At 57.4% G+C, this 11,759-nt stretch overlaps 1 protein-coding gene across 1 annotated transcript; it reads left to right on the top strand.

The window, feature by feature from the left end:
* Positions 1-2,976: 2,976 nt before the first annotated feature.
* On the top strand, positions 2,977-9,059 carry LOC133497525 (11-beta-hydroxysteroid dehydrogenase type 2-like). The gene is made up of 5 exons (XM_061813457.1): positions 2,977-3,359; positions 6,336-6,548; positions 7,028-7,213; positions 7,603-7,740; positions 7,829-9,059. Exons 1-5 carry the CDS (start codon positions 3,194-3,196, stop codon positions 8,245-8,247), a joined length of 1,122 nt encoding a protein of 373 aa, XP_061669441.1. The 5' UTR covers positions 2,977-3,193; the 3' UTR covers positions 8,248-9,059.
* The last annotated feature ends 2,700 nt before the right edge of the window (positions 9,060-11,759 follow it).

The raw sequence follows: 11,759 nt of genomic DNA, 5'->3' as shown, positions 1-11,759 counted from the left end.
GTCGCGTGGAATTAATCCTCGTTTTAATCTTTTTTTTTTACGGTGGCTCAGCTGGGAAAGTTCCGAGGACCCAACAGCAGAAGATGTGCCGGTCCCGCGTGAGCTCCTGAGACGCTTCTACCCGGTGGTCACGGAATCAGTCCGTAGTCTGGTTTCGAGCTGCCACTGAAAAGTGCTGAAAACACCGTCGGTAGGCCACACCCACTCTTGTCAGAAGGAAGGTTGTGCAAAGCCCTTTCCTCCCTTTTGTCATCGGACGACTCAGGCCTGGAAACCGCAAAGCCAAATTTGAACGAAGCGGTTCCGGGACCGAGATCTGCTGTCCCCGGAGCCGTCCCAATGGTGGGTTCTGCTTCAACCGCTGAAAGCTGGCACTTGTTTTGAGATGGACTCTTGGGCCCTCTTGGCGAACGCCGCAGAGCAGAGGCTGGTCATCCTGGGGGTAGCGGGATCCGCACCCCCCTATCTGTGGACCTTTCACAAGGTTTCATCCCCCCCAAATAGGATGTGGACTTTTTCCTTTGCGGATTTCGAAGGTCGGGGGATCCCGAGAGACTGTAATTCCCAGAAACGTAAAGGTCGGACAGCGCGAGGGCCAGCTGCGGACGCTTCCCGAAGGCCGTTCTCAAGACTTGACGATTGGCTTCGGCCTGCGACGTTCGCCTTTGTAAAAAGTGAAAAGTTTTGGGAGTTCGCCTCTCTCTGATATGCTTTCACGGGCCCTGAGCTGCTCTGGCGCCGGCCTTTGAATTCTTCCAAATACTCGAGCAAAAAACAGCAGCGCCCCCCCCCCCCCCCCGCGTGTCTTTTCACGTTCGGAGCTGTGTTCAATCTTCCCGCGGGGGTGTCAGGACGGGCCCCGGGGGGGGGGGGGGGTCTCTCCAGGACGCGGGGAGTCCCTCCGACCCGCCACGAAACTCGACACCTCCCGCGGGGGTGTCAGGACGGGCCCCGGGGGGGGGGGGGTCTCTCCAGGACGCGGGGAGTCCCTCCGACCCGCCACGAAGCTCGACACCTCCCGCGGGGGTGTCAGGACGGGCCCCGGGGGGGGGGGGGGGGCCTCTCCAGGACGCGGGGAGTCCCTCCGACCCGCCACGAAGCTCGACACCTCCCGCGGGGGTGTCAGGACGGGCCCCGGGGGGGGGGGGGGGGGGGGGTCTCTCCAGGACGCGGGGAGTCCCTCCGACCCGCCACGAAGCTCGACACCTCCCGCTCACGTGACAGCGCGCGGTCTTCCTCCGGCTCCCCCGATCCCAAAATAAACAAACAAGGAAGCGTTCTGTCGAAGGTCCAACATTCCCGCCCAGACGCCAGAAGACTTTTAGCTTGTTTTTAGCAACGGAGACGGCGGGGAACCAGATGTTCGCCATCCACAAAGGTTTCGATACAAAAAGTACCGAAGGTTCTGGTGAGCACCCTTTCCTTTTTTTTTTTAACCCTTTGTGACGCCACACAGATGACAAGAAAGGCCCCGACTTGCCCGGCTTGGCTTTCAACGCAAAAAAAAAAAAAAAAAACAAAACCAAAAGCATAAAGAGACGAATCTGCTGGCAATTGACTTGACTCCGCCGAGCTCCTCATCTCCGTTGGTAAGGGTTCCAACTTGAACGGAGGAGGAGCAACGACGACCACGACACAACAGCATTTGACGCGCACTAGACCAGCCTCGGATCGCACGGCATTGCGTCCGTTCTGCTAAAGACGGGATTTTATTTTGTCAACTCGTTCAATTATCTTACGGTCGGCGCTCCAAAGTTGCTTCAAAGGGGTCGGAAGTGCGAAAAAAAAAGCTTCGGCGGTTGCGAGATCCTGCGGCCAAGCGGAGGAATTCAGGCATCCCGAGCGACGGGAGAACCGAACCGGAGACCGACAGGCCACCCCCCGCCTACGGTCGCGAGCTGCGGGTCAGGACCGAAAGATCCGGATCCCGAACACGAGCGGCCGAAACGAGTTACCGGGCCCGGTCCTCCGGGATCGGGTTCCGAGTCGAGATCCGCGAAGGCCGAAGAAGCCGACGTAGGACTTGGACCGGAGGATCTCTGAAACGACAGCGAGGTCCGCACGGTCACACGGGAGACCTTTTCGCAAATATTTTCACTTCTTTCAAAAGTGTCTTTGCTCTTCACAAACGTTGATTTTTTTTTTTCCCCCCACGGCACCTTCGCCGCGTCGCGTCCGAACGACGTCTTCGGCGGCCGAAGATGTTGAGGCACAGATAAAAAGTGGGGAAAAAAATGAAAGGAAATCAAATCGGCATCGGATGTTCCGTCAACAGCGGGAACGTTCCGATCTCAAAAGTGCTGCCGTCGTCGTAAAACTTTTTGCTTTATCACCTTGCAATCGGCGAGGCGGTGTGCGCGCGTGCGTGCCTGTCGTACATAATACGTAACATGTGCGCGCCAACAAAATGATGTGTGTGTGTGTGTGTGTGTTTGTCACGCTTTGCGTCCGTTGTGTGTCTTTGCGTAATGCCCACGCGTTCGTGTGTCAGTGAGTGTGCGTCTTTGTGCGTTTTGGTCACCCGTCGGGCGTCGCGCTAACGTCTGCCGCGCTGTTAGCGTGTCGCCGCGTTACCTGAGCAGCTGGTGTGAGCGCTCACGTGTTTAATCCCGCACATGACAACGCGTCTGTCTGCAGCGACAGATTAGACTCACAAGAAGAAGAAGAAGACGAAGAAGACGAAGAATTAGTGGCACCACGCGCGCCACTAAGTCAAGCACGCTAATCACGCTGAGACGTTAGCGTCTGCGTTTCCAAAGACTCGGCTCGGCCTGCTGCCCCCGGCTGGTGCGGAGTGCCCGCTGCAACACGCACAAACACACACACACACACACACACACACGCTTATACCTGCTAATCTGACGTGTGTGTGCGTGCGCGTGCGTGTCCTTGTGCACGCCACTGTGTGTAAGTGCATTACTGGCCGAGCGTGCGTGAGGGTGTGCGGAGACAGGACGTTCCCTTTTCCTTTTTTTTTTTTTTGGTTCGGGGGGAGTTGTGTCAGCACTCAGTGAGACGTGTGCATATTGTGTGTGCGCGCACGCTATAAAGCAAGCGAGCGAAGGCGCTCTCGGCATTCAGTGCGGCGAGGACCAGGACCGGGACCAGGACCGGCACCGGGACCGGGACCGGGACGCCGCGTACGCACCCGGCCGCATTCGCGCAGAGGGTCAAAGTCGAGCGGGCGTACGAAATGGACGACTGGGCCGTTCCGTGGTGGGTGTTGGCGGCGGGGGCGTGGGCGGGGGCGGCCGCGCTGGCGAAGATCCTGACGCCGCTGCTGGTGGGCTTCCTTTGCGACCGCGACAGAAACAAGGACAAACTTCTGCCCGCCGGCGGGAAAGCCGTCATCATCACAGGTGAGAGCGAGCGCCTCCGTCCGGAACTTTCGCTTGGACTCACTCGGATGGGTGTGCGGCGTGCGAAACTTTCTGCTCCTCGTCCCACTTTTGACTTTGATCGGCGTCTCTTTCATAATTGTGTGCGCGTGCGCGCGTGCGTTTGTGGTGCACGTTTGTTTGTCGATATTGTGTGTCGGCAATGATTAAGCGTAGGCGCGGCGAACGGCTTCCGGTCGGGACTGACGTCCCCGGTTCCGTGCCTGGTCCGGCGGCCCCCGAGAAGAAAGCGCGCACGGCGGCCTTCCCCCCGGCTCAGATCGACGGCCGGCGGCCTCGGCGCCGAACCCGCCGAAAGGTGAAACGGCGCCGAGGGGGTTGGGCCCACTCGGGCCTCTGCTGAAATTGTCCTCGCGTGAGTGAAAGTTCAAAACGCGTCGAATGGCGACACGGAGGCGGCGGCGGGTCGACGTCCACGAGAAGCGGCGGAGTGTGTTTGTTCACAATCGTTTCATTTTGAAATGGTGTTCAAGCAAAGCAAAGCAGCAGAAGAAGCCTTCGTTGCCTTGGCAGCGCAGCGGAATCAACCCTTACGACTACGAGAAACATTCAAACTACACACAATAAACGTTGAATGATTCACCGGCACGCTCGTAAAAACTCACAATCCCACTCGCGACTAACGCACACTTTGAATCATTCGGTGACATGCGCGCAACCAACACACACAAACGCAGAAACGCTTCAATCATGCGTCGACACCCAATCCTCACTAACCCGCATGACTACGTTTTACACGACTAGCGCACAGACACAATCTCGACAAATATTCTTCACGAACACGTGCGTGCGTCGAACCTCAAGTGTTGCCTTGACTCCAAGCGAGGGAGCGGCTCCTCGAGTCGTCGGTTCGTTCGTTCGTTCGGTGGGTCGAAGTTGGGCGCGCCGCAGGCCAAAGTCGGCAACGGACACGTGAACCGCGGCCAGACCTCCTTGTTGCACCGAGGACGCCGCCTCGACCAAGTCAAGGCACGCTGTTCAACCCCGCCGCACCAGGCATCGAAGCGGGTCGCCGACCACACAAAAACAAAAACAAAAACCTTCGCCACTCACATTAACACCAGCGGAAATTTCACTTTTCGACAAACCGAAAGAAAAGCCACCTGGGCAGAGGGACAGCATGCCATCTCCAGGCCAGATTAGAACCGGCAGGCAGACGTGGAATACCTGGTCGAGTCACCACCTGTGGGAGGGGCCAAAGGGGTCAGGGGCAATGTTAGCCAGTCTGACCTCCTGTCGGTCACCGCAGCGAACAGGAAGGGGCTCAGAGCGGATCCCTGATGCAGCCCCGCCTCCAGCTTCAATTCTTCCGTCACACCTTGCTTGGTCTGCTGCCCTCATACACGTCGCGTACTCTTCGGACATATTTCTGGGCCACACCAGTACCGCAGTTCCTCTCTCGGTTTCAAAAAGACGCAATGTAGCTCCTTCCGTGTAGTTTTCCACTCGCATCCTCAAGGCAAATAACTCCCGAAAGCATCTTGCCGCTCGCCGATACTTCCTCCCGACCCGAGTCTCGCCTCCGCCACGCTTTCCTTTCATGACGTCATCGCGCGGCTCGTCATCGTTCCGGGGCTTTGAACGTCGCCGTTGTTCCTGAGAACGTGGGGACTAGCACACTTTCCCCCCGTTCTTCTGGCCCGCTAGCATTCTGTTGAATAAGTTGGTAAAGAACCTCCACAGCCACCTCTCCAAAGTGCTTCCGTAGCTCCACCGGGATGTCATCTGGAGCGACTGCTTTTCCATTTTTCATCCTCTCCACGGTGCTTTTGTAACGTCCGCTTGACTTGGCTCTCCCATGTTCTTCAAAGTGTTCTTTGCCCCTAGTCAGCCCACGCACGACTGGCACGTTCTTTCCCATCTCTATCCTTCCTCCGCTTTCCTTGCCGCACGTCCACTGGCCAACCCGCAGAGACCCTTTTCTCCCTCTTTCGTACCCAACCCGGCGTACGCGTCGTCGTCCGCCTCTCGTTTAGCCTCTGCCTTTGCCCCACGACGCATCTGAAAGTATTCCTTCGGCCTCTCCTCGGATGACTTCCCGTATTTTGGGGCTCCGCCACCTTGCTCCCAGAAGGACTCTCCTGCCCGTCTCTCCGATCACCTCGGCTGTAGTAGTCCAGTCCTCCGGGAGCTCCTCCTGTCCGTCGAGACTCCTGTCTCACTTCTTTCCGACAACAGTCTTCCTTTCTCAACTTCCCCCACACGGTTCTCCGTTCTTACCTTTGTCTCTTTCATTTTCCGAGCCACCACCAACCAGAGTCGTACGCTGTCGGGGGGGTTGTTAGGCCGGCTTAACAAGCAGGGCGCGGCCCGCCGGCTGCACTCTCGCGTCGAGAATTGTTGCGTTGAAGCCAGGTCCCCGTGGTGATGAAGGACGCGGGAATCGTGATCATCTGCCAGTTGGAATTCCAGCCCGTCCGTCCATTGTTGCGTCGGCGAAGGATCTGGCGTCGGCCGGGTACGAGTTTGGAAGAGGTCGCTCTGGAGCCCGAGCGGCCGGCCGGCCGGGCTTCCGCTTCCTCTCCCTCCTCCGACGACAATCCACGGCGAGCCCGGCGGTCTCGCTGGCTCGTCTGGAATGTTGTCTTTGCGGCGGAAGGCGCTTGAAACTGCAATTTTGTGCCGGGTATTTCAAGTCCAGATTTTCCTGGCCGCTTGTAGCCCTGAGGCGTACGAGAGCAAACAAAGACAACAACAGAAAAAAAAACCCAAAAATACCGATATCGGCTGCCGCGTGCGTGTGCATGCAGTTGTGTTAGTGGTGTGTGTCTGTGCTGCTTTGTATTTGTGTGTGTGTGTGTGTGTGTGTGGCACTCGTGTGTGCTGTTTGCGCGCTAAGACCGCATACTAAGCCGTTTTCCCACGCCGACGTCGTTCCGATCCGACCCGTTTTCCCGTGACGACGGCGCCCGCAAACGTGACGTCTGATGTCGTCAGGCTGCGACTCCGGCTTCGGGAAGGCGACGGCTCGCCATCTGGACTCGGGGGGCTTCCGGGTGTTTGCGACGGTGCTGGACGCGAGCGGAGAGGGCGCCGGCGAGCTGCGGCGGACGTGCTCGGAGCGACTGACGTTGCTGCAGCTGGACATCACGCAGCCGCAGCAGGTGCAGCGGGCGCTCGCCCAGGTGGAGGCGCAGCTGGGACCCGAAGGTACGGCCGACCGACGCCGGGTCACAAATTCACCTCCGAGCGCGGAAGCCATTTTCTGAGGGTTAGCCACAAGGTGGAGCTTTTTTCACATTCAGGCTTAGGGTGCTTAACGGCAGAGACGCACGCCGCTGAAATTCCATTTTCAAATCAACGCGGCCGCGGGTTCAAATCCCGCCCCCCCCGGGTGGAGTTTGCGCGTTCTCCCCCGTCCCCGCTTTCCGCCCAAATCCCCCAAAAACGGGCGAAGGGTGCTTTCGTTTCGATGCGGCCCGCGATTGGCCGGCGACCAGTTCAGCCTCACGCGTGAGGGTAAGCAGCCGGGACCGCGGATGGATGAAGAATTGAAGGGGCGACAATAGTTCCCAAGATGGGACGCATTCGTGAGAGCAAAAACTCGCCAGATTTTGGCGTCTACGGACTGGTTGCCATTTTTTTCTTATCCGGCCGAAACCTTTGGTCCGTCTCCGCGTGCCTTTCAGGCCTGTGGGCGCTGGTCAACAACGCGGGCGTGTGCGTCAACTTCGGCGACGTGGAGCTGTCTCAGATGTCCGACTTCCGCGGCTGCATGGAGGTCAACTTCTTCGGAACGCTCAACGTGACCAAAACTTTCCTGCCGCTGCTCCGACGGGGCAAAGGTCGACTGGTCGCCGTCTCCAGTCCGGCCGGTGAGCGCTCCCGTGTAAAGTTACTGTACTGTACTCGCGTTGGATTTGAAAAATAAGTCGGGATCTTTTCATATCCACCTGCCATCGGGGACGGCCGGCGGAGGGGCTCGGACTATCGTCCGTTAGGTTGGAGCGCTTTGTTTTGGGCTCCCGTACTTTTTCCGTCGGGTAAAAGGTACAACTGAGCTCCAAAAGCAGATCTCGCGCATCCAATGACGTATCCGCGCAAAGGACGGTCCACACGTCGGCAGAAGAATTGCCTTCAACCAGAATTGGGTCGCAGAAGGCTAACAATGCAGACGCAAACCTTTGTTGACTGTCGACGGCGCTCGAGGTCACCTTGGCCGAAGCCACGACGTCATCCTCATCCTCATCTTCCCGTTGTCCAGGCGACCAACCGTTTCCGTGCCTGGCTGCGTACGGAGCGTCCAAAGCCGCGCTCAACCTTTTCATGGACACGCTGAGGAACGAGCTGACGCCGTGGGGGGTCCACGTCGTCACCATCCTGCCCTCTTCCTACAGGACGGGTAAACGCCGACCGCCGACGTGCGGACGACGACGCGGCGCGTGCATTTCCGCAGTAATCCTTGTCGTCCTTGTTGCCGTGGCCGACAGGTCAGTGCAGTAACGCGGCGTACTGGGAGGCCCGATACCGGGAGCTCCTGAGTTCTCTTTCTCCGGCGCTTCTGGAAGACTTTGGCGAGGACTACTTGGGCGAGACCAGGGAACTCTTTCAACAATTCGCTCGCCACGCCAACCCGGACCTCAGCCCCGTGGTGGACGCCATGGAGCGGGCGCTGCGGGAACCGCGGCCGCGGACGCGCTACTTCGCTGGACCTGGCGTGGGTTTCATGTACCTGGTCAACAACTATTTTCCCGCCACCCTCAGGAACAGAGTCTTGCAGAGTCTCTTCCTAAATAAGAGGTTGGCGCCCCGGGCGCTCAGAAAGGAAGCCGCCGCCGCCGCCGCCGCCGCCACCCGCCGATGCCACGACAGCAATAACAACCACGACCAAGTGGACAAAGTCAAATAGCCGTCTTCGAGCCCCCTAAGACCTGAGCTTCATCGACACGCGCAGACATTCAAATACTGGGGGGTCGGGTGATACGGATATGCCGGCCGGGGGCGGGGCCCCACCTGCCTGGAAAACAAACAAAAACCTCTTCTCTCTATTTGAAAACCATTAGCGACGTCCGTCTTAAGGTCTGTATACTCGGACATCATTTGTCCTGATTAAGAAGACAATCAAGTGCACTAGTACAACCACTAGGGTGCAGTAGTCAGACCACTGTCTCTTCCACTCCCGCACATCATCGAAACCTTTCAGTATCGCGCACGTTGTGCTCTTTTGGCAGAGGAGTCCCGCTCGCTCAAGTCTTCAAGTGGGAGGTTTTCCAAGCACGCAAGTACAGCGTCGCTTCGAGACGTCGTCCCTAATTGGAGTACAAGTTTGAGTCCAAGGAGAGCCGCTTCTTGAGTCTTAGTTCGAGAAGAGTTCCGGAGGCGAAGAGACGTTCCGGCTGCGGGTCGAGGAGCCGAACGTCTCAAGGCGCGGGGCGTCGCGGCCGCCTCGTCGGGCCCCCTCGGCACGGCAGGAAGTCACGCCGCTAGCCAGAACAAAGGAAGTGACTTTGACTTTGACTTGGGCCCCACTTCTGCTCCTCTTATTGTCAGGGCCTGGCTGCGACGGACGGCGGACGTCACGTCCTGTCAGTCTCTCCGCAATCAAGCTGTTGACGAGTAGTTCAACTTTTCCACTTTTAGTACTCAAACTGTGAATTTTGAGATGTATTTGTCCTTTCATAGAATTAAAGTCTCCCCCCCCCCCCACCCCCACACACTTCTTTCTTCTTCGTGTCTGTAAGAGCGCAAACATCCTTTGTCCTCTCTGACCAAAAAGGAATGAGTGCAGTTTCCAGGACGACATACCGCCCCCTGGTGGCGAGGTTGCGCACAGCAGAAGGAGCCCAAATGAATCGCTTGCCATCAAACGTCAGCAAAATTCATTTTCGGTTGGCAACAGTTCAATTTGGAAGTAAGCTCACTTGAGGTTGATTTCTTGTTGTGATGAGCATTTCGGGGTTTTCGCGCGCTGGCTCAGTTCACGGTTCTGAGGTCCCGGGTTCGATCCCGCCCCCGCCTGTGCGGAGATGGCACCTTCTCCCCGGTTTCCTCCCACATCCCCAAAACGCGCACCGTTCATCGGAGACTCGAAATCGCCCCGTCGGCGGGATTGTGAGTGCCACTTGTCGTCCGTCTCCAGTTTTTTTCGCTCCAAGATTTCCTTTTCAAGCAGGCAACCTCTCGGTTCGAGGACGTTTTGTCATTACCTGACCAACGAGCCGGGCGCGCGTAGTCCCGACAGTCTGTCTCAAGCTCTCCGGAACGCTAAGAGGTTCCTCGTCTTACTTGGTCCAGCTGAGCCGCCTCCACGTCACCTTGAAACCCTTTCTTCGGTTGGAGCGCGCGCATACGCGTCACGAAAGACTAAACCAGCAGACGTCTTTGTCTTCTTTTTTTTTTTTTCGTTCGCCGTTGTCACGCAATCGACCAACAGTACCTTGACCGCGATGGGTGCGTGCCCCCCCCCCCCCCCCCAGGTCCAGAAGACTGCATAGTATCGCCCCACGATTGGCGGTCCTGGTCGGAAAAGCCACATAGGTCTTGTGGATTCAAAACAAAACAAAACAAAACGACGATCAACAATCTTGAATTTGCAGGGCTAAACCTGTTCTCAGGGTCGCTTCCACACCAAGAAACAAAGAAAATGAAGGAAACAATGAGGTACACTTCAAAATAAAGTCTGCCGGAAGGTGAATTTATCCAAAGCGAAGAAAGTTGACGAAGCGTACGGAAGCGGGATGCAACTCGGAAGGTCTCTTGAGCAAGCGGTTTTGCTGTGGACCTTTGACGATGACTTCCAATCCTTTGAATCGTTCGGATATTGATATTGGACGGAGGAGCGCAGCAGAGCGGTCGAGGACCCGGTGGGTCCGGTGTGGGGGGGGGGGGCGGTTGCCACTTTTGTCACTTTTCAAGATGGAGCTCATTTGACTACACAGCAACCACTCAAATGAACGTCGGGCTCTGGAGATTTTTCCACGGGAAGAGCGACTGGGTTGGTTGGTTTGCAGCTCGTGAGGATAAGCGGCTCAGAAAACGGACGGATGGGTATTTTTGTTGGAAGAATGTTTGAGCACCGCAAAAACCACTGAACTGAGCAGCAAGACAAGACCGGGAAACGCTCGTCCGAAGCCACGATTCGCGTTCCGAGGCCGGCGAAAAAAAAAAGTGACCTCCCGTCTTACCGAGATTACGCTTGAAACCCGCTCCAAGAATGGCAAAAGGCTCATCTGTTGCCATCGGAGGCGATTCGGGAATTCCAGGAAGGATCTTCAAACAACGGGCCCAGATTCCAATTCTTGGCTGCCCGAAAAGGGCAAAATCTCCTGGCGTTGGACGGACGCCACGCGGTTTGATGCCTTTCTGGAGCCAGCTACCGCTAAAAGGTTTTTGGAACATTTCTTTGGAAAACGAGACGCCGATCCCTCCTCCTCTTTTCCAGTCGGGGGGAGGGAAGAGTCCCTCCGTCGTAGGAAAGACATTTGGGGGCCAGGCTAGGCCCGGCTCGGCCGTTCGGGTTGCGCCAAATTCAACGCTGAGCGTTAGGAGGAGACGAGCAAGGCGGCGATGCGCCGGGACGCTTTTGACGGTGCGGGAACTCCGTTGGTCTTCTTGGCGGCGGGGGCACAAGGAATTCAAGGCGGGAGGGGCTTTGCAAACGGCCTCAATGATTTGATTTGTTTCACGATTTGCTAGTTACGCTATCCCGATTTGTCTGGATGTGACAACGTGAGGGAATGGAAGCTTGTTCCTGTGCTCCCAAAAGTAAACGCGCAAATGTCTCGCGAGCGCCGCAAGACGACTTAAGATGGCCGACGTTACGTACGCGTCAAATACAAACACAAAAAAAACTAAATTATAATCCGCTACATTCCAAACGGTTGCTCAGCGGCGCCGGCCGTCAGCCTAGCGATAAAAGTTCTTCTCCAACCCCGATCGGTTCCCGACTTAATCAGCCAGCAACAGGAGGCGCACATTTGTCGCCCGAATGAAGCGAAAACCGGCGCTCATCGACGATCCGAGCGCTCGGCTGACCTCCGCACGCGGTCCTCAACGGCGCCCGCCGGATGGATCGCGACTAGCGAGCGCACCGCTCAGCCGGAAGCGTCGGGTGACGCGGCGCTGATGGGACGCGCTCCGCGCCGGGCGGCCACTTGCCGTGCTCCGGACGGAATCGGCGCGTCCGCTCATTCCCCCCCCCCCCCCCCCCCGGCCTGTTTTTACCACGTTCTTTCCTTTCCCGCCTTTTTTTCGCGTCTCTCGTCCCATCCCAACGTGATGTTGCTCGTTCGCCAGTTGGACCCGCGCTGACGTTTTGAGTCTTTCTTGTCTCTGCCGTCAGCTCTCGTGTAGCTTTGAAGACTCAAATAAATGCTCGAGGCCTTCAGCCCGCGTCGACCTCCAATGTTGCCACGGACGCAT

Source organism: Syngnathoides biaculeatus, chromosome 3 (genome assembly GCF_019802595.1).
Source record: "Syngnathoides biaculeatus isolate LvHL_M chromosome 3, ASM1980259v1, whole genome shotgun sequence".
NCBI lineage: Eukaryota > Metazoa > Chordata > Actinopteri > Syngnathiformes > Syngnathidae > Syngnathoides > Syngnathoides biaculeatus.
The sequence above is the reverse complement of the archived record's forward strand: the minus strand, read 5'-3'. Positions and strand labels throughout refer to the sequence as shown.